Source organism: Rissa tridactyla, chromosome W (genome assembly GCF_028500815.1).
Source record: "Rissa tridactyla isolate bRisTri1 chromosome W, bRisTri1.patW.cur.20221130, whole genome shotgun sequence".
Lineage (NCBI taxonomy): Eukaryota > Metazoa > Chordata > Aves > Charadriiformes > Laridae > Rissa > Rissa tridactyla.
In genome coordinates, this window is record NC_071496.1 from 27,766,811 (window position 1) to 27,790,520 (window position 23,710).

General features: G+C 41.3%; 1 protein-coding gene across 1 annotated transcript in view; it reads right to left on the reverse strand.

Annotated features, from left to right (window-relative positions):
* The window catches only part of LOC128901976 (junction-mediating and -regulatory protein-like), a 117,655-nt gene that overhangs the window by 18,718 nt on the left and 75,227 nt on the right, over positions 1 to 23,710 (reverse strand). The window contains exons 6-8 of the mRNA XM_054184196.1: positions 22,771 to 22,936; positions 19,115 to 19,302; positions 3,736 to 3,822 (exon numbers count right to left, since the gene is read on the reverse strand). Of these exons, the coding sequence (XP_054040171.1) occupies positions 3,736 to 3,822; positions 19,115 to 19,302; positions 22,771 to 22,936 (441 nt within the window). The remainder of the gene's footprint in view (positions 1 to 3,735; positions 3,823 to 19,114; positions 19,303 to 22,770; positions 22,937 to 23,710) is intronic.

Here is a 23,710-nt window from a genome sequence, read left to right on the forward strand (position 1 = left end):
CTATCACCACACATGCATGTTTCATATGCAATCAGGTCAAACTTTTCCTGAATCCATCTCAAACTCAAGGGTTTTTTTGTTTGGTTTAGGTTTGATTGTTGGGGGGGTGGGGGGGAGTGGGGTGTTTTTGTTTTGGGGTTGTTGGGGTTTTTTTTTGTTTTTAAATAAGAATAGTGAAATTACAATTCTTATTTGGTTTCAGGTTTGGAAACCTTTGAGGTTATCTTTTCAAAATTCTTCATGAAAACCAGTGGCTGAAAACCTATTTTATAATAATAGCAGAAATTTTCAGTCAAATTATTAACAGATAAAAGACAAAAAAATTAGCATAAGCTTCTTTATAAAGTGCAAGCGGGCAACTCCATGAAGTAAATAACAAAAAAGCCCTGTAGTGTTTCAGAGACAAAAAAGTCCTTCAGCTTTGTCATCTTAGTTTAAGAGTGATAAATGGACTGCAATCCACATAGCAAATTCCTTTGCCTTATTGTAAGAACTGAAAAAAAAAATCTATTTTTCTAACTTCCTGAAAGATTATGCCAATACATGCAGTCTTTCACAAGTATGCTTTTCATAAAATAAATTATGCAACTGACTGTGGAATAATTACTAAATTGGCCAAAAATACAAAAGTACAGCATTGTTCACACATTAAGGAAAAGTATAAAATCAAGAGGCTTCTGAGGTAGAAAACAACTGCAGCTGGCATGCGAAGAATACAACATCTGCGGTTCCCTGTACAAGGATGCTTGCAAAGCTACATGAGGTACAGGATGGAAGGTAATTATTCTGCAGCCTTACCTTATGATGTATAGCAGATACAGGAATGGGATGATACCATGAAACAGATAAGCCGCCTAACTAGCTTACTGTGGAACAGATAAGCTGCCTACTCGCTACCCTGAGCCAACATTTTGTCAAATTTTGATGAAATGCTGTCCTTTGTGTGAACTTTGCTCATTATAATGTCATTATAATACCAAAACACACCTCCATCCCGAAGGCTACCTGCCTCCAAGGTGCGACCACTCCTTCTTGAGTCTGCGCCCTGAATTTCTCATAAACTATACCTTTAATTGTGAAGCGAGAAAAATTTACACCAATCATGATAAAAGTATGTATGACTAAAGTCACTCAAACTCCACCTTGAAGATAACAAATAATATAAAAATAGCCCGAGAGAGGGGGGACACCCAGGGAAGACACCATCGCAAACAAGTCGAGAACTCCATCACTGACTTCCGGGACCAGCCGACAGACTGAGCCTTTCTTCCCCCCCATAGGGACGCCTTTGGGTAAGACTTAGATTATACCGAGTGCTTCCTCAGGAAACTTAGAAATCTCTCTAGGGAATCTCTCTCCTACATTTATAGCCAGGCTGTATTGTTTATAACTTTGTCGCACGTTTTCTATACTTAACAATATCTTTATTTGCACGTGCTTTGCAGACAGTGTATTTATCACCGGCAATCCTAAGAACCTATATATCTGTTGTTTAAATAAACTGCACTGTTTAAGTAGCTAGTCGTTTTGGTTTCTCACTGAATGCGACCAAAGACTCGAGAGTGGTCGTGCTAGTTCATGAGCACGACTAGACTGAAGGTGCAGTCCACTATTAGTGTATCCAAATCGTAACAGTTTAATACATATTAAACGCAACTGGACTGATAGTGCTGAATTGGGCATCACTCAGAATTTAAACCTAGCCGCACCTAGCCTCCCACCTCGGTGAGGAGTGTTAGAATGCAAGGGGGTTTATCTTCTGCCAAAACCGCTTTGTCCCTTTTCTCGCAACACTGACACCAGCAGGCGAGGTGCCTGAGGACTGGAGGAAAGCCACTCTGGTCTTCAAAAAGGGCAAGAAGGAGGAGCCGGGGAACTACAGGCCGGTCAGCCTCACCTCCATCCCTGGAAAGATGATGGAACAGCTCGTTCTGGGCATCATCTCAAGGCATGTGGAGGAAAAGAAAGCTATCAGAAGTACTCAACATGGATTCACCAAGGGGAAATCATGCCTGACTAATCTGCTAGCCTTCTATGATGGCATGACTGGAGGGATAGATGAGGGGAGGGCGGTAGATGTGGTCTACCTTGACTTCAGCAAGGCTTTCGACACAGTCTCCCACAGCATCCTCATAGGGAAGCTTAGGAAGAGTGGGCTTGATGAATGGACAGTAAGGTGGATAGATGACTGGCTGAAAGAGAGAGCTCAGAGGGTCGTGATTAGGGGCACAGAGTCTAGTTGGAGGTCAGTGAGGAGTGGTGTCCCCCAGGGGTCAGTACTGGGCCCAGTCCTCTTCAATATATTCATCAGTGACCTGGATGAGGGGATAGAGTGCACCCTCAGCAAGTTTGCTGATGACACAAAGCTGGGAGGGGTGGCTGTCACACCAGAAGGCTGTGCCACCATACAGAGAGACCTGGACAGGCTGGAGAGTTGGGCAGAGAGGAACCTTATGAAATTCAACAAGGGCAAGTGTAGGGTGCTGCACCTGGGGAGGAATAACCCCCTGCACCAGTACAGGTTGGGGGCTGACCTGCTGGAGAGCAGCTTGGTGGAAAGAGACCTGGGAGTCCTGGTGGACAACAGGATGACCATGAGCCAGCAATGTGCCCTTGTGGCCAAGAAGGCCAATGGCATCCTGGGGTGCATCAAGAAGAGTGTGGCCAGCAGGTGGAGGGAGGTCATCCTCCCCCTCTACTCTGCCCTGGTGAGGCCGCACCTGGAGTACTGTGTCCAGTTCTGGGCTCCCCGGTTCAAGAGGGACAGGGAACTGCTGGAGAGGGTACAGCAGAGGGCTACCAAGATGATGAGGGGACCGGAACACCTCTCTTATGAAGAAAGGCTGAAGGATTTGGGTCTTTTCAGTCTGGAAAAAAGATGGCTGAGGGGGGATCTTATCAATGCTTATAAATACTTAAAGGGTGGGTGTCAGGAGGATGGGGCCAGGCTCTTTTCAGTGGTGCCCAGTGACAGGACAAGAGGTAACAGGCACAAACTTGGACATAGGAAGTTCCACCTAAACATGAGGAGGAACTTCTTTACTTTGAGGGTGGCAGAGCACTGGAACAGGCTGCCCAGAGAGGTGGTGGAGTCTCTGTCTCTGGAGACATTCAAAACCCGCCTGGACACGTTCCTGTGCAACCTGCTCTAGGTGACCCTGCTCTGGCAGGGGGGTTGGACTAGATGATCTCTAGAGGTCCCTTCCAACCCCTACCATTCTGTGATTCTGTGACTTCCTGAACAAATGTATCAACATTAAAAATGTATAATGCATACATACAGCTGAACTACATACTTTGTACAACACAATTCAAGTGATTTCTTTTGTAGAGAAAAGAGCAATACCGAACAAGCTTATTAAGATTCAAGAATAAATGTGTATGGTTTCTTTACTCATTCCAGCATATCTGACACTGTACTCAGAGATGTCTGTAATCATCTATATGCACATGATAACCAACTGCATGCAGCCTAACCCTAGCAGTAATCACTTAGACTGTGAACCTAGTATTCATGAACGTTTTTATTTGCTTGGGTTTAATGTCATCCTAACACAGCTATATAGTCCCCCTTAACAGCATAATATAATACAGAAATCCATGGTCCAAAGGTCAAGGATACACACCATCTTTTTAAAACAGCTAGCACTCCGAATGCTCTACTAATTAATGTGTAATGAGGAATACAAGCTATTAACTAAAGGCTAAACTCAACAGGAGAAAAATCAAACTTACTAGCTGAGCAGTATGGTGCATTTTGTATTCCTCCTCACTCTGGTGATGTTGCTGGATCTTTTCATTATGCTTTGCAATACAGATCTCCTGTAGAGACATAAAATGTCATCTATAAAATATAAATTTCAAATATCAATTTACAGTGTATAATATCACATTTAGCAAACAGCACTAAGAATTAGAAAAATAAAAATTACAAAGCCTATCTCAGACAAGCTAATTTAACCCAGCTAATTTAACTTACAATAAAACCATAAAATGGAAACAAAACCAAGACAAACAAACCCAAACTTATTACTTTTAACTGTCAAAAGAATATATAGAACTAACAGCTGGTTGAAAAGTTTATTCTACAATATCAGTACAAAAGTGGCAAGAAATACCGATTTGTCAAATACTTCATAAAACCATTGTGCAACTTCATGTATTTGTATATATGGACAATAACTAGCTCTCAAATACATTACGTATTTCTGTTTAGGCAACTAGGCAGCTTCCCATTTACAAGTGTCAGTTCATCTTTTGCATGTAGAATTTGCAAGCGCAAACATTAATAAAGTTGTTACAATTTTATGCATACAGAAGCAGGTTCACTTATTATACCGAGTTCACATCTGTAATGTCTGGTTTAAAAACAAGCATTTATAACATTACCTGTGAATAAGAACAGGTTAAAAAGAAAACAGGACATGTTACAATAGATGACAGGAAGAAGCATGACACTCCAAGTTAAGGCAGATTATATAAAAAGAACTGAATTAAGTATCAGTTGCAAAGAAAAGGCATGTGCAGGAATTTATAGTAGCAAAGAGACAGACAAGCTCACAGGACAATACTGAGGGTCAGGAAATCACAGTGTGGGCAATTAAATTAGGCCTGGTACAAGCACCAGACAGAACTAGAACAAGGTCAGATGTGCAGTTAGAAACAGAACTCCTGGCTGTGTAAGAGGGGGCAGTGTTAGGAAACAGTTTGGAGCGTGACTGCAGCTAGAAGAACACCAAAGTGATGGGCTTTCTAGGCATCAGTCAGCTTGACTTACTGGGTGGAGCCAGACAGGAGCTTTGCTGTCACAAGCATTGCTTGGGGCAGCTGATGGAGTATCAGCCATCAAGTAAGATACTACAGTAGTGGCAGGAAGACACAAAAACCAAGGAGGGGAGGGATAAAAAAGCCCACAATTTTGGACACTGGGAACTGCAGCTATGTTTTCCTAAAAGCTATGGACATACTGTCATCAGGGTTCCTGTACAGGAAATAAATACCATGCTGTCTTGAATGTTTCTAAACAGAAAAGACCATCAATTTTGCTACTGTATACAGGTAACGCTCCAACAAGAGCACAGGTTTCTGTAGAAATACTAGAAATACTGTCCCAGCTTCATCAGAGGGAGGGGTGTGCATGTATATATCTCTATATATCTAAACTCTGTTCTCTGTTGGTTTTTATGTTTGTTTGTGGGCTTTTTCCCTGATGAAAAGAGTTTAATACAGCTGGAAAAGTTAATCCATTTAATTTCTAACTGCAAAAGTACAAACTACTTAATTCCTACATTTCAAAGAAACAGCAATAACTTTGGAACATTATTAGAGAATCTGAAAGACTTTTTGTAATACTGCTACTGATTTACCTTTATAGTTTATTCTCTATTGAAGTGTTAAGCTCAATTAAAAGAATATTTAAAGTAACAAGAAAGACCGTATGTTAGGTTTGGGCTGGTTTTTGTGGGTTTGTTTTGTTTTGTTTTGTTTGGTGTTTTTTGGTTTTTTGTTTGTTTTTTTTTACAGGTTGGCAAGACTGAAGAAATAAAACCAATATCTAAGATCCTTTAATATGCAAATTAAAGGAATAAACTCTCATAAATACTTGGGGGGCACACTTTTCTGAAACATTTTCTCTTTAGCATCAATATTTAAATATTTCTGATTAAGAGCAATAATGAAAGCTATTTTAAGCATGTAATGAAAGAGGTTAAACCAGACCAAAACATATTTGGTGCCGACTTTCATAGAATCATTTAGGTTGAAAAAGACCCTTAAGATCATCGAGTCCAACTGTAAACCTAACACTGCCAAGTCCACCACTAAACCATGTCCCTAAGTGCCATGTCTACACCTCCAGGGATAGTGACTTAACCATTTCCCTGGGCAGGCTCTTCCAATGCTTGACAACCCTTTCAGTGAGGAAATTTTTCCTAATATCCAATTTAAACCCCCCCTGGTGCAACCTGAGGCTGTTTTCTCTTGTCCTACCGCTTGCTACTTGGGAGAAGAGACCGACCCCCACCTATACAGCCTCCTTTCAGGTAGTTGTAGAGAGCGACAAGGTCTCCCCTCAGCCTCCTCTTCTCCAGACTAAACAACACCAGTTGCCTCAGCCGCTCCTCATAAGACTTGTTCTCCAGACCCCTCACCAGCTTTGTTGCTCTTCTTTGGACATGCTCCAGCACCTCAATGTCTTTCTTGTAGTGAGGGGCCCAAAACCGAACACAGTATTCGAGGTGCGGCCTCACCAGTGCAGATTTTTTCTACAAGAGTCTTACGGGGTTGGAAATCAAAACAGGCATCTCACATCACGTCGTTCTTAAGCGAAATGCTATATCATGCCTTTAGAGAGCTTTGTTTAAAGTTAATTGATGCAGCGCTGCTTAACCTGCTGAATGTGTTGTATAGTTTATTTGTTCTTTGTATTTGTATGCCGTGGTTTAAACGTGCTATTCTGCTGTGGTTTGGGATGCAGATCTATAATATGATAAACTGGATAATGACTTTACCTGAATATCTCGGGCATCGCATAATGGATTCTATTAATGATTACAATTTTGATTTTACCTTGGGAAAGTTTACTTTGCCCTTTAAGGCTTATGCGAAATTGACACTATCAGAGCTAGGGGATGGAAACCTTTTGAGTTTCGGAAATTAATGTTACTTTTCTAAAATCATGATTTTATTGTGGATTCTCCTGAATATGTTGCAGGGGTGGTATTAAAAAATCAGTGCAGGAGTAGATATTATATGACATACGCTGCTGCTACTCAAATCCCACAAGCCACTCCACAGCCGGCACTGGCACAAGCTATTCCAGCCTCCACAACGAGCACCGTCACTACTCCAGCTGCTTCGACAATGAGTACCACTGCTACTCAAACTCCATCAGAACTGGTACAAGTTGCCCCGGTGACCAGGAAGCAGAAAAGGAGGTCAGCTCGTTCCCCTGCTCCTTATGACAAAGACCAGCTCAAGCAAGACAGCATGGGAAAGAGTTCTTCTGATGAAGATCAAAGAGAGTGTCCTTCTAAAGCAGACAAAGGAAAGGGTCCTTCTAAAGCAGATCAGGGAGAGGGTCCTTCTTGGGCAGCGTCAACACAGGAGGAGGAATCAGACACAGTATAATCGTTAAATCCTTCTCTATGAAGGATTTGCAAAATATGAGGAAGGACTTCAGTCATCATGAAGGTGAGCCACTTATCACCTGGTTGCTCTGATGCTGGGATAATGAGGCCAATACCATAGACTTAGACAGTAGAGAAGCTAGGCAGTGGGGAAACCTGTCCAGAGATGGAGGTATCGATAAAGCGATTGGGAAAAAGACAAACACTCTCAGTCTCTGGAAGGGACTGCAATCAGCCATAAAGGGCAGGTATCCCTTTAAGGATGATATTGAATGCACAAGAAGGACATGGACCTGTTGGAGCGGGTCCAGAGGAGGGCCACAAAGATGATCAGAGGGCTGGAGCACCTCTGCTATGAGGACAGGCTGAGAGAGTTGGGGTTGTTCAGCCTGGAGAAGAGAAGGCTCTGAGGAGACCTTATAGCAGCTTTCCAGTACCTGAAGGGGGCCTATAAGAAAGCTGGGGAGGGGCTGTTTGCAAGGGCATGTAGCAATAGGATGAGGGGCAATGGCTTTAACCTAGAGCAGGGTAGGTTTAGATGAGACATTAGGAAGAAGTTCTTTACCATGAGGGTGGTGAGGCACTGGAACAGGTTGCCCAGAGAGGTGGTGGAGGCCCCATCCCTGGAGACATTCAAGGCGAGGCTTGATGAGGCTCTGAGCAATCTGATCTAGTTGAAGATGTCCCTGCTTACTGCAGGGGGGGTTGGACTAGATGACCTTTAAAGGTCCCTTCTAACCCAAAACATTCTATGATTCTATGAATGCCGACCAAGCAAATGTACCACCATGGAGAAAGGTATTAAGTACCTGAGAGAACTGGCTGTGCGAGAGGTGATTTTTGGTGACTGGCTAGTGAATGTAGATCCTGATGAAATTCCATGCAAACGACCTATGTTGAGGAAGTTTGTGCAGAGTGCATTGTCAATGTATTACCATACTTTGTCAACAATGGTCTGGGGAGGATCTGATGCTGATGCACCAACTGTAAATGAGGTGGCTAACAGGGTCCGACAGTATTAAGACAATGTCTCTTGTCCCCACACTGTGGTAGCCGTGGAAAAGCTGGCTGAGAAAACCGAGAAAACAACCAAGAAAATGGTCGAGCAAAATGAGAAGATGATTGAGAAAACGACCAAGAAAATGGCTGAGTAAAATGAGAAAATGATTGAGAAAATGTACAAGAAAAATGAGAAACTATCTGATAAACTGTTTGATAAACTGTCTGATAAACTGTCTGATATGGAGGAAAGATCCCACTCTTCCCCTGCATGGACCCACATCACAGCTGTTAGGAGAAGATGCCCTTCTATGAGACCGGCTCAAAAGAAACAGAACATGCTACGCTCCTGTGGTTTTGCCTCTGTGACTATGGAAAGGATATGAGGAAGTGGGATGGACAACCTACCTCAGCCCTACAGGCACAAGTATATGAGTTGCAAGATAAAGCAGATGGAAGAACAAATTATTCCAGGAGGATGGCTGCTCCAGTCTGCAGGGGGCGGTTCTCCAGTCCAGGTAGAAACTCATTTGCTAATTATAGACATTAGAGGTGCCCTGTCTCCAGCCAGGAGGAGAGGGATAACCCAGTTCATTGGACTGTGTGGATTCGATGGCCTGGCACGTTAGAGCCACAAAAATATACAGCCCTGGTGGACACTGGTGCACAGTGTACCCTATTGCCATCGAATCATAAAGGGACAGAATCTGTCACTATTTCTGGAGTGTCAGGTGGGTCTCAAGAACTGACTGTATTGGAGGCTGAAGTGAGCCTAAATGGGAATAAATGGGAGAAGCACCCCATTGTGACTGGCCCAGATGCTCTGTGCATCCTTGGCATGGACTGCCTCAGGAGAGGGTATTTCAAAGACCAGAAAGGGTATGGGTGGGCTTTTGGTATGGCAGCTGTAGAGACTGAGGACATTACACAGCTGTCTACCTTACCTGGCCTTTCAGATGACCTTTCTGTGGTGGGACTGCTGAAGGTTAAAGAACAGCAGGTGCCAATTGCCACTGCCGCAGTGCATTGATGCCAGTATTGCACCAACCGAGACTCTCTGATTCCCATCCAGAACCTGATTCGTCAGCTGGAGACCCAAGGAGTGATCAGCAAGACTCCCTCACCCTTTAACAGCCCTATATGGCCAGTGTGAAAGTCTGATGGAGACTGGCGACTAACAGTAGACTATTGTGGCCTGAATGAAGTCACACCACCACTGAGTGCTGCTGTGCCAGACATGCTAGAACTGCAGTATGAACTGGAGTCCAAGGCAGCCCAGTGGTATGCTACAATTGACATTGCTAATGCATTCTTCTCTATTCCTTTAGCAGCAGAGTGCAGGCCACAGTTTGCTTCCCCCTGGAGAGGCATCCAGTACACCTGGCATCGACTGCCCCAGGGGTGGAAGCACAGCCCTACTCTTTGCCATGGGCTGATCCAGACTGCACTGGAGAAGGGTGGAGCTCCAGAACACCTGCAGTACATTGATGACATCATTGTGTGGGGTAATACAGCACAGGAAGTTTTCAAGAAAGGTAAGAAGATAATCAAGATTCTTCTGAAAGCAGGTTTTGCTGTAAAAAGAGGTAAGGTCAAGGGACCTGCACGAGAGATCTAGTTTTTGGGAATTAGGTGGCAAAATGTATGTGATGATTAACAAAATAACAGCTATGTCCCCACCTACTAACAAAAAGGAAACACAAGCCTTCTTAGGCATTGTGGGTTTCTGGAGAAGGCATGTTCCAGGTGATAGTCAGATTGTGAAACCTCTCTATGAAGGGACTCGAAAGAAAAATGAGTTTATGTGGGGTCCTGAGCAATGACAAGCTTTTGATTTTGAGCAAATGAAACAAGAGATTGTGCATGCAGTAGCCCTTGGACCAGTCCAAACAGGATGGGACATTAAAAATGTGCTCTACACCGCAGCCGGAGACAACGGCCCTACCTGGAGCCTCTGGCAGAAAGCACCAGGGGAGAGTCGAGGTCGACCCCTAGGATTCTGGATACAAAGGATACAAAGGCTCCAAGGCCAATTATACCCCAACTGGGAAAGAAATCTTGGCAGCATATGAAGGAGTCAGAGCTGCTTCAGAGGTAATTGGTATGGAAGCACAGCTCCTCCTGGTGCCCCGATTACCAGTTGTCCTAGTTCCAGCAGGGACAGGGTTAATTTTCCCAAGTAATCATGTTTTGTATATTCCTCTATCAGTATAATTGTTGTTGTTTTCCTGTTCCCTTTGATGCTGTGTTAAACTGCTTTTGTCTCAACCCACGAGTTTAAGCTGTGTGGTTCTTTGTTGCCATCTGAGGGTAAACCACGACAGTCCTTTTTGGCGCCCAATGTGGGGCTCAAAGAGTTGAGATAACGACAGATCTGACCAGAGCTTGTTAAAATTAATTTGTTGTATGCATTTATTATATTAGTTAAATAGTCACTGGTCACGATGTTGCTTTGTTTGTTCTCATGGCTGCGTTATGTTAATTCTTACATGCTTTATATACTCCCTGCAATGCTGTTTATCACCTCTGGGAGAGGGATCAGAATTACCATTTTGCTGTCCTGTGCGATATCAGTTTATGATATGATAACATCACTGTTCAGACAGTTATGTTGGTGTGTTTATGTGGTGTTGCTGTCCTGCCTGTACCTAGGGCGTCGTCTCTCGGAATTTATTAACAATTACACCCAGTCTATGGGGGAAACAGTGGGGGACACTTTCCCCAGCTCTTTTGCCTCCCTTTTCTCCTTCGGGTCACGTATGACAGCTTTTGAGAATTTTGAATATCCTTGGGATACTCAAACCAGCCTGGTCCTAGTGTTATGTCTGCTGAATGTGTTCCAGGTCCTGTTTAGGGTTAAGCAACTATTTAAGACTACCACCCGGAGATCTGCTCCGAGGCTGGATAGTCAGGGGTGGCACGGCATGTGGGAGAACATGGGCAGGTACCTAGAGAACTACTCACCTCCAATGGTCTGGGACTTCACCCCTGAACAATTACAGGACCCTGATAAAGTGGTAGAATATTTGAAGGGAAAATGCTGTGGCTATTCCAGAGAGGCACAACTCACCGCGCTGTGCTGGGCCCTGGCCAGTATCTACCAGGCACTGCTCAGTGTTACACAGCACCCTCAAGGGGAAGAGATGGAAACCAGACCTACAGCCACTGCGGCTACTGCAACCCCTGCGACAGCCACTGCGGCTACTCCAACCCCAGTGGCAGCCACTGCCGCTGAACCAGGAAACCAACCCGTGCCAGTATCAGTTGCCCCCATACAGAAGAAGAAGTACACAAAGAAATCAGTTCACTTAGTAAGAGATGATGATGAACCAGGGCCATCACGAGAGCAGGAGGAAGAGGCAGAACCAGAGATAATCACTTCATCGCTATCCCTGAGTGAGCTGCAGGATATGCAAAAAGATTTTAGCCGACTTTCAGGCGAGCACATTGTCACCTGGCTGCTCCGGTGCTGGGATAACGGGGCCAGTAGCCTGGAATTAGAGGGTAGGGAGGCCAGGCAGCTGGGATCCCTGTCTAGGGAAGGCGGCATTGACAAGGCAATTGGGAAAAAGACCCAAGCCCTCAGCCTCTGGAAACGACTCCTGTTAGGCGTGAGGGAGAGGTACCCCTTCAGTGAGGATGTTGTACGTCAGCCAAGCAAGTGGACTACCATGGAAAGAGGTATCCAGTACCTGAGAGAATTAGCCGTGCGGGTGATGATTTATTATGACTTGGACAATGCAGACTTACCCACAGACCCTGATGAGGTGCGATGCACAAGGCCCATGTGGCGGAAGTTTGTACGGAGCGCACCATCGTCATATGCCAACTCCCTGGCAGTAATGGAATGGAAAGGTGAAGAGGGACCAACGGTGGATGAGGTAGTTGGCCGGCTCCGGTGATATGAAGAAAGTCTCTCCTCCCCCCTTGTCTCAGCTGTGGAGAAACTGTCCCGGAAGGTCCAGCAACTTGAAGAGAATATGTCCTACTCCCCACCTGTACGGGCCAGCATCTCAGCTATTAGAAGCAGGCATTTCCCCACTCAAGAGAGAGAGTACGGAGGGTACACACCACGAGGCAACCTGTGGTTCTACCTGCGTGACCACGGGGAGGACATGAGGAAGTGGGATGGACAACCTACTTGGATCCTGCGGACACAGGTACAGGAGTTGCAAGGAAGGACAACCACAAAAGGGGATCCCTCCAGGAAAAGTGCCGCACCAGTTTCCAGGGGGCAGTTCCCCAGACAGAGCAGAAGGCCTGATCTTGCTTCTGATCCTCCTGAAGGAACTTCCAAGTCATTTATGCAAGAAGTGAGTAACGGATACTCTGACCAGGATTAGAGGGGCCCCGCCTCCGGCCAGGTGGAGGAAAGGGACAACCGGGTTTATTGGACGGTGTGGATTCGATGGCCTGGCACATCAGACCCACAGGAGTATAAGGCTCTAGTGGACACGGGTGCACAGTGTACCCTAATACCATCAAGCTATAGAGGGGCAGAACCCATTTGTATTTCTGGGGTGACAGGGGGATCCCAAGAGTTGACTGTACTGGAGGCAGAAGTGAGCCTAACTGGGAATGAGTGGCAAAAGCATCCCATTGTGACTGGCCCAGAGGCTCCATGCATCCTTGGTATAGATTACCTCAGGAGAGGGTATTTTAAGGACCCAAAAGGGTACCGCTGGGCCTTTGGCATAGCTGCCAAAGACGGAGGAAGTTATTACTGGAGACGGAGGAAGTTAAACAGTTGTCTACCTTGCCTGGTCTCTCGGAGGACTCTTCTGTTGTGGGGCTGTTGAGGGATTGCTTTTTCCCAAGGACCTGGGTGCACTTGATGGGTGATGCAGAAGGATGGGGAAGTCCGATGTGTACCTCATGAGGATCTGATTTTGGGTGAGAATAGCCAATGAATCAAATTATATGATGCTAATTGCTAAATAACCCTGCCACTATATGCCATCATTACTATAATTACTATCAGTTGTACTACAGTAAGAATCACCCAAACTAGTACCCATGAGTCAGGTCACTGAGGAACATCGAAACAATCAACAAGTGGATCAGGCTGCTAAGATTTTCCAGACAGATTTGGACTGGGAACATAAAGGTGAACTATTTTTAGCTCAGTGGGCCCATGACACTTCAGGTCATCAAGGAAGGGTTTGCGCAGGTTATCCATGATTGTGAAACATGTGCCGAAATCAAGCAAGCTAAACGGTTAAAACCTTTGTGGTATGGGGGATGATGGTTTAAATATAAGTATGGGGAGGCTTGGCAAATTGACTATATCACACTCCCTCAAACCCCCCAGGGTAAGCTCTATGTGCTTACTATGGTGGAAGGAAGCATCGGATGGTTGGAAACATATGCCATACCCTGTGCCACTGCCCGGAATACCATCCTGGGCCTTGAAAAGCAAGTCTTGTGGCGACATGGCACTCCAGAAAGAATTGAGTCAGACAATGGGACTCATTTCAAAAACAGTCTTATAAGTAATTGGGCAAAAGCACATAGCATTGAGTGGGTATATCATATCCCCTATCGTGCACCAGCTTCTGGGAAAATTGAGCGATGCAATGGATTGTTAAAAACTACCCTGAAAGCAGTGGGGGTGGTGGATCCTTTAAAAATTGGGACAAGCATTTAGCACAAGCTACCTGGTTAGTTAACACCAGGGGATCCATCAATTGAGCTGGTCCTGCTCAGTCAGACCTTTTACATATATTAGAAGGGGATAAAGTCCCTGTGTTGCATGAAAGGAATATGCTGGGGAAAACTGTTTGGGTTTTTCCTGCCTCAGGCAAAGGCAAACCCATTTGTGGGACTGTTTTTGCTCAAGGACCTGGATGTACTTGGTGGGTGATGCTGGACAATGGAGAAATTCAATGTCTACCTCAAGGAAATTTGACCCTGGGTGAGAATACTCAACTCTGAGCTGTATGATGTTACTTGTTATATAATATTAACAGTGTTCAATATGTGTTTTTCAGGATAACATAGTGGTGATGAAACCTGAGCTAGCTTCATCAAGTAGTCTAGCAAACTCTAGTAAAATGCTACCCATGGGCATGAACCATGATGAATTTCATACCATCTTTCCTGCCCTGAGAGTCTGCTATGAGAGATGAAATCCTGCAATTATGAACTAAATGAGCTTAACAAACTTTTGTGTATAAAGATAAACCATAAATTAGTTATCTGTGTATATATATATATGTATGTATATATTTGAAGATTAAAAAAAGTAATAGTGATCTGAGCACAACGCAAATGGTATGGAATAAGGGGTGGAATGTCCTGGTTTGAGGTAAAACAGAACCAATTTTCTTTTCAGTAATTTTACTTTTCAGTTAAGCCCCTTCTAACTGACTGAACTCTCTGAAATTAATGGCATATTTTTCAGACCCTGTCTGCTTCCACAGTGATAAGGCCTTCTTTATAATTGATACCTAGGAATGGTATACAGAGAGGCTCTTGCTTATACTTATTGCTATAACAACCAAGGTCAGCTAATTTCGTTATTTGCCCTGTTGGAGGGTCGGAAGCGGAAAAACGTAGAGGGATCACACCTGTGGGGAGGAGCAGACAGGACAGGTGACCCAAAACTGACCAACAGGGTATTCCATCCCATCTGCCCCATGCTCAGTATAAAAGCTGAGGGATCAAAGGGTCAACTCTCTTTTCTTCAATGGCCGGCGTCTGAGGAGGACCCTATCTGTTCATCTGCCTTTGATCCTGATCCATGCATTCCTAAATCCAGATCCGGAATCCAGTGCCCATCCATCATTGACTCCAGTCTGGGACTTTCCCCGTGCCTGCCAGTGACATGATCATCATCCTGGAGCTTGATGCTGGTTTTGTATATATTTCGTTATTTTCTTTTAAAAAATATTTTATTATCATTATTATTTTATTATTGATATTTCATTAAAGTAGTTTAAGTTTCTTTTAAACTCATAAGTCTCTTTCTCTCTCTTCCTCCTCTCCCTGAAGGGAGAGGTGGGGGAGAGCATCTATTGTTCGTTTCAGTGGCCAGTCTGGCCCAAACCATGACAATTATATTTTACTAGTTCCAGTGAGCCTTGCTTTCAGATTGAAAAGCATCTCAAATGAAATGTTAGCTTCTCATTTAGTAAGCTCAGTATGTGCAGAGAGCATATCTTTATTATAAGTGCTATATGTAGTTATGCCCTTATATAATAATAAAGCATACCAAGTAACCCTATGTCAGCTGTCACTGCAACTAATTAACACCTATTTTGGCATGGGCTATGTTTTAAACTGTGGGCTTGAAAAGTAGTAAAGGTGTCCAATTAAATGGACACAGCACGTGGGGATGCCTCCCCTGTCAAAGCACACATTATGAACATACCCCAAACAGTTTCACTGACCATTTGCTTCTCCCAGTCTGCTCATCATAAGGAATACTTTTCCTGGATGTAAAATAATTTGATTTCTTCGTAACTCTATTTTTTCAAAGATATTTTTCTAGATGCCTTCTACATCTTTTTTTTTTTTTTACCTTGACTCTTTGCTATAAATTTAGCTCCCTAATAAAATGGCTGTTTGTTTCATATGATAACCTAATTAATACTACTGTGCAGCCATCAGGGGGTAGACTGGGATAACAATAGAGAGATAACGTGCATCAAAAATCCATAACTAGCTTTCAAGAAATAATAAAAATAATGAGTAAAGAGACTGCTATTAAAATCTTATTTTTGAATAACTAAGTCATCAACACAAAGGAACATCAGGAAATGATTGCTTAACAAATGCAAATAGGTTTGTATAAAAAAAAGAGAATAAAGAGTTTATACTCATGTTAGTACAGTGAAAGAACATCAACCTCAGTAAAACCATACATTTAAAAAATGCTGTCTCAGTAACCCAGAATCACAACTGAAAGAGGTTTCAAACAAATCTTTACAAATGTTTCTAAATAAAGGTTTGGTACAATTATTTGACAACCTTATTAAAAAATAAAAGCATCAACTGCAAAAACAGGGAAAGAATTTCTGAAAAAAATAATGAATAGAGTCTATAGTCACAAAAGTTTATATTTATATTACATAAAATCTTATTCTACACACAGTAATTTATTCCCTTTCACCATGTTCTCTTCAACAGACAAGATTTTCAAATATCTCCTCCAAAAAGTAAAAAACAATAGAGAATTGTTTCCTATTGTTTTCTTAATCATGATTGCTGCTAGAAAGGAGGTGTTCTCTTAAGGGAACCTTCAGTTGTGAGGAGGAGGAGTAGTGGTGGTGTCAGGAACAAAATCTGAAAATCATTAAGCAGACTCTCATCTCAGTTCAGCAATAAATGTTTCATAATTGAGAGAGTGTAATTGACAGAGAGACAGACCGACCGACCTTCAGAAAGAGTTTTACCACCTAGTACATACTTTCCAAATCCAACCTAAGATAAAAACATCATTCTTTTCTCCACTTAGCATTCAGTCAGTGCTGTGCTCATTCTCACCATCTAGACTCCACTTTTGCATCCCACCTGGCTCTTTGTTCTGCATGCTTAAGATAAACTGCAAACTCTTTAGACTAAGAACCCTTTTTTCCTCACAGGTTTGTAAAGTACAACGATCCACATCAGGCACTATAAGTAGTGTTCATTAACAATGTTTTGCAATATCACAATGCTTCCATATGCTTGAATCGAAGACACAAGAGTCTTGATTTTTCAGGAAATTACTAATAAGCTGTATTTGGTTTGTGTGGCAAGGTTTGGGTAGAAGGAGGGGCTACAGGGGTGGCTTCTGTGAGAAGATGCCAGAAACTGCCCTCACGTACGACAGAGCCAATGCCAGCCAGCTCCAAGATGGACCCACCACTGGCCAAGGCCGACCCAATCAGTGACAGTAGTAGTGCCTCTGTGATAACATATTTAAGGAGGGGAAAAAACTGCTGCGCAACAGCAGCTGGGAGAGAGGAGTGAGAATATGTGACACCTGGTGTCTAGACAAGGTCAACCCGCCACATAAGCTTAGTAGGGCTCCACATTATTCAGTAGTATTAAGAGCAGCTACAGTAAATACCTCTAACATTAATATCCATCAAAACACCCATGTTCTTTTCTCCCCAACAAGTACTGCAAAATGTCACACAACTGGTTCTGCCTATTCTTTTTGCTCAAATCAAAATCTTTGATTTCCTCCTGCAAGTTTAAATACGTGTTATTCTAATCTGTGATTTCTTTAGTAGCCGAAAGCTAAGTATCTCACTGCAGCGCTCAACTGCAGATAATGCTACACTGGGCAATGAAATCAGCAGAGAGCTAGAACTAGTTCTGAGAGTGCTGTGATGTCCAGCAGTGAAGTTCCACGTGGACACATTACCTCAGGTCCTGAAAGCAATATAGCCATGTTGTTCCAGCACAATGTTGAGCAGGCATGACTACGTCACTCCTGCATGCAGACCCAGATGAGCATTACTGCCATATACATCTCTGCATCATGTCTCTGTGCCAAGTAGGCATGCTGCAACTAGTGTTACAGCCTAGAACAACGAATTCCTTCAGCTTAAACAAGGTATTTTATCATAGCATAACCTGGAAACAAATAAGCCAGTTGAAGGTGATGAGTTAATTATATAGATAAGAAGGCATACTAAAAAAATCTCTGCTCCTGCTTCAGGATCACTTCTCAACTTGTTAACTTCCATAAGTTAAGTAAGGAACAGCAACTATTTTGTTGCTTTTAAACAGGTTTGTGTACTCCATAAGGTACCAGTAGTGTCTTTTCATATTCAGGAGAAAATAGCATAACTATTATAATGTAGCCTATATTAATTAGCATAACATGACAGATAGGAACTATTCCTCAAAGTACTAAAAAGCCCAGCTTCTTAATACTTTTTTCTTTTTACAAAAATCACATAAAACAAATTCAATGACTCTGAGCAAACTACTTTCCATAACTGGCTAACAAGAGACATTTCTTTTATAATAATTTATTTACAGTCCTCTCCATATTGTGTTAATCAGAGACAAGACAGTAACTGAAGAAATATAAAAAATCCAAAATATAAGATGAATCAACTACTGTTTCGCTTCAGATTTAGGTATAGAAATAGATATATTACTTATGAAGGAGAGGAAAGATCTGAATGTTTTACCCTCAACCTACTCCCTTATCAACTGACATGACTGGGAACGTACAACCACCCCAACCCCTGATCCTAATTTAGAATGAGGTCTCAAGCGAGACTTCTACATAGCCTTATAGTATATAGCATAGGATAAAACCCTATTTTTTAACAAGTATTACACTGCTCTCGCAAAACTTTGATCTATTCTACTCATTAAGCTATCTCGCTCATTAATAATGCATACTGAAGTAACCGCAAACTGGTAGGGAAGTGTAAACAAGTCATTCTGGAAAAAAGGAATGAACATATTTACCTACATTTGATACGCAATTTCAAAACATTAGCTATATTAAAACAATTTTTCACACAACATCCCAACCAAGTAACACATAAAGTGGCCCTAAATAGCACACCTAGTTCTACAAATTAAGAATATATACTGGATTTTGTGTATATTTCCTGAATATAGATAATCAATGACACGACATACGTTTAAATGGATGAGGTGAGAGAATGAAAATAGAACTCATTAGTGAGAAAACACCCTTGATTCTCTACTGCAAATACTACTCTCTGTAAAAACATGCATTCTAGCATATACTTTCCACATGAAAGTATTCTAATTACTTAACGGAAACAAGTTTATTTGTTGACTTCTAAGTGATTAAAGGTTCCTTTAAAGCTAAAAGGTAAACTGAATCTTAAATATATCAATTTAATAATACATGCTATTGTATTTGGTACTCTGTAAAACAACTTTTAGTAAATAGTAAATATAATCCACAAAAAATATGAGAGACTTAGAAGTTGTATCTGAAATTAAATCTTTTGAAGTTTTATTAAATTTGCTAATTACGCTAGAAATTTGCAGTTTAATAATACCTTCTTGTTTCTGAGGTAGGCTTTCTTGGCTGAAATACGTCCACGCCTTGCTTCCAGCTGGCGGATTTTTTGTTGTAACTTTTGCAGATCCTCTTTTTGCAAGTGTACAGATGTTGCCATATCCTCTTTTTCAAGCATGGCTTCCATACTTTCGTAAGTGTCATAATATACCACTTCATCTCTCTTCTCTGTTTTAAAAACGTCAGCAATGAAAAAGTCAAAACAATAGTTTGTATTTGTTTAACATTTTGTTTTGTTCAACAACCCCCCCACACTGAGTTGCAAGATTTAATGTAGAAAAATGCTATAGTCCTTTCAGAGGAAGAGCAAAATCAAAAGGTCAGAGGAAAAAGCATTAAAGAGCAAAGCACTGTAGGGCTTTAAAGTTTATATGAAGAACAGAAATCAATAACAATTGAAGCACAGCCTGGTATTTAGGTAAGTTCAGAGCATTAAAGAACAAATGCAACTGTAAATATACACTTGTGTCTGTAGCCTAACTTGGTCACAGTGTCCACATGTGTCTTTGGGTCTCTTAACTAATACAAGGGCCCCACAATGTGCAGCAATATCCTCTGGTCTTCACTACAAAGTTTGGGATATACAGACTCTCTCAAGTCTTTGGCATGAGATTCTTCTGCCACGACCTACTATTAATTTCATGAAAGAGGAATTAGACAACAAAACACCAAAAATCCTCTCTTAGGAGGTTTTTGACCTCCCAGTCACTGCTACTGCTCAGAGGCTGCAGTGGGAGGCTAACTTCAAGACAATCCTTCAAAGCATTACAGGCTCAAAAAGAAGGTCTTTACTAATAGGAATTACTTTCAGGAAGACTGTAACTTCCTCCTACTTCTACAAGATTATTTGGGGTGAGGGGCAGGGTTTTCTTCAGAACACTGTCCATTTTAAAAGCTGTTGTCACTTTGTGTTATTTGTGTGTAAGGTCTCTGCTGCAACCAAAATTCTGATTGTGTCATGCTAATTTCAGCTCAGCACAGGATATGGCAGGAGTGGAAAAGAAAGAACATCAATATATTAACCCTAAAATAAACAGACCTGCTTGAGTCTTTACTTTAATGCTCAGTTAAAAAAAAACCAAAACAAACAATATAAAATTTCATGCATTCGTAAAACAGGCAAGTCATTAGAACCCACTTTGAGACATCAGTGAGTAAAAACAAAACTTGTGGCTAACGACAACTATATTTTGCTACACACTTATAAAATATAAGAATTTACATGCAAATTTTTTTTTAGAACACTTTCATGCAGCGTTAAAGATTGGAATTTACAAGTGAAACCTTAATAGCTCAGCTGCAAATGAGTCAAATCTACCAGATCTAAAACATAATGCTAAATTATGTTTTACTGTTTGAAAAAAAACTTGGCTACTCTATTGCAACCTCCATCAAACATTCTAAGAGTTTTCTATGAACAGCTTTTGAGCTTTTCAAATGCCTATAAATTTGGCAAGTGCTTAAGCTTCTGACTCCACCACTTAGAATAAAACAATTAGAATGATTCCTCTTTAGATACAATCCACACCATTTGCACTTGTTTGACCCATTCCCTAACCAAAGCAGGAACTAACTATCACATTCTCTGTTGATAGCAATGCATCCACCACAAAAAACATCTAACAAGGATGTATGGATATTTTGTACGGATAGGATAAGACCCTTTAAAACTCTAACCTAACAAATACACATTTTGTGAATTACAGTGCAAGTATTTGGTTAATGACAGTAAAAAACTTCTACTGTTGTTTATGACAATCTATTATCATTTGATACTTTTCAGATCCAATGTGCTGAATTTGCAAAAGAAAATGTTTTTCTTCTAGCGTATGACCTTGCAAATTCAAACTGTCCATCAAATCGAATTATGCTCTCAAAAAATTCTCAGTTGGGGCTTCATTAGTAGTTCTGTGATGTCCCCCAAATCAGAACAGAATCCAAAACTCTCCAAAATATCTCTGCAAAGCCAATACAGTCAAAGAGTAAAGAATAGCAACAGCCTCTAGAAGTCACTAAGATGCATGTATTTCAAATCATACAGATGTGCTCAATTAAAAGGCTATTACTTTACTGACTATAATTACATTTTAAAAAGGAAGCATAACATAAGATGCAACAGACCATTCTTTTCTAATTGACTCCATTACATCTCTAATTGAAGAGATGTAGCCAATTCAGTGTCACATTCTTCACAAGAGTAATTGTTCTATTCCCCCTGCCTGAGTAAAGTCTGAAGAGGTAGTTTCATCCCTTGAACAAAATACAATTTAGGAATTGTATTTTTCGTTTTCTGTCCTATGGGATATAACTGATAGTCGTTAAAAAGCAGTAATTCCTTCTAACATAGACAGCTCTCTGATTAAAAAAAATTCCTTTTATATTTTATATTAAAGAATAATTTTAATTAACAAACTTAAAACAGCAAAGAACAATGAACTATTTTGTTGTCATGGGGGAAGAAGAGGGCTGTATTTTAGCTGACTGGGGGTTTTATTTTTGGTCAGGTTGGGGGTTTCTTTTGAGATTTCCAGAGAAAACATTAGTGACAAGTCATAATGACCTATGGTGTTTTTACAGCAAGCTTAATCTCTGAGGGCCCTTAGGTTTTACTATCATTACATCAAAGAGAAAGGATTTTGATACACATTTCTTCTAAGCCTCCTGTTCAAGGGATTTCCTTTGCAGGTCTGCAGGTAAGAAAACCATACAGTGTTTTCAGTACCAAAATTAAACGTCTGATTTCCCAAGTACAAATAACTATCTATCTCTAAAGCACTAACTAGCTCCCAACAGAGGCAAAGCTATCACATTTCTTTGAAGTCATTTATAGAGTTTTCAATCCTCATCCTCCGTACATGCAGTTAATGGTTGTTGCCATCACAGGCCTGACAGGAGGAGATTCACACAACAGTGAGAAGAATCTGTGATACCTGTGTTTTCTCTTTTTACAGAGGCAACTCACAATACAACCCAGCTTCAAATCTCTCTTCTTAAGTGACTTTTCTACCCATAACAAAATTTGCTATGCAAGCCCTATGCATTAAACAATAAAACAGAGCTTGTGTGAATAAAAACATTAAGTATAAAAAGGTCCAAAGGACAGAATTGGATTCAAAATGCTGTATGATTTACCTGTACCATTTCCATAGTTTGTAAGTACACAGGATATAGTAGGTTCTCAAAACATAAGGTTTGCATCACTGCTCTAAATCAGTGACATGGTAATACAACAAGATTCAAAGTTTAGCTGAAGGGTTCTGATTTGCAGGAATACCTTTTGAAAACCAATCACTTCAAAGAAATGAATAATACCAATGCAAAATTTTTTTTAATGAGACAAGTCCAGTAATTAAAATATTTCCTCCTCCCTAAATTTAGTTTTCCAAACCTTACATAGTATTTTATATGCTTACTTCCAAACACAGACAATGAAAACCAGACCAAAACTTCTGTATGTGTATGTATAAGCTTTATGAACAGGTGAAAATTTTAATTCAACAGTACTTATGTTAGAAGATTCAACTCTTCACGTGGTAAACAAACTGTTCTCATTTCATTCCCACAGGCTTTACTAGACTCTTAGGAAGAGAATTATCTTTTACAGATTACGTCTTAATTAAAATGCATAAAAAGCACCTGACATCAGTCTTCTGATGCTTTCAAGTTGTGCTGTCAGCAGCAGCTCTTCACATTTCAAGATCTCAAACTGCACTTCATATAACTGAAGCTGTAGATCATAATAATCAGCTTCTAACTGGTCCAAATGGGCTATGGCTTCTGCACCACCTTTCAGACTCTGCATCTACATGGAAAGAGAAAAAAAATAAACACACAACTCCAGGATAATAAGGAACGATTACAGCTAGATACAGTCTGGTACACTAAATATAACACATTAAAATTAAATAAATCAAGAGAATACAGTTTTGATCAGCCACATACTTTCAGACATCTTTAATACTTGATATTTTTTTCCGCATGGTAATAAAAAAAATCCATGGCATTGGATTACTCTTTGTGACTGTCAAAGTGACAAGTCATATAGTGAGTAATGGGAAACATCCCTACTGCTCTTTTACTCTACTACTTGATTCTCTGAAGATACATAATGAAATTAGTATTTTCTTATCTTCAATCAAAAAAAGTCTAAAAGCTGTTTTGCTAACTGCATCTAGATAGAAAACGACAGTTAAAACTGTCACTTAAGTTGACTTTGAAACTACATGCACTGATCCTCCTGTAATGACAACTTAACTGAGGAGATTCTCTACAAATATAGAAAAGTGAAGGGGACAAATCCATGCTTTTTATCATATTTTATATATTTTACTGCATAGTTAACCTTCTTAACACAGCAGAATATCTGTCAAGTCACAGGCCTTTATATTCATAGAAATATAGAATGGTTTAGGTTGGCAGGGACCTTAAAGATCATCTAGTTCCAACCCCCTGCCACGGGCAGGGACACCTCCCACTAGACCAGGCTGCTCAAAGCCCCATCCAGCCTGGCCTTGAACACCTCGAGGGATGGGGCCTCCATTACCCCTCGTCCTATCACTACATGCCCTTGTAAAAA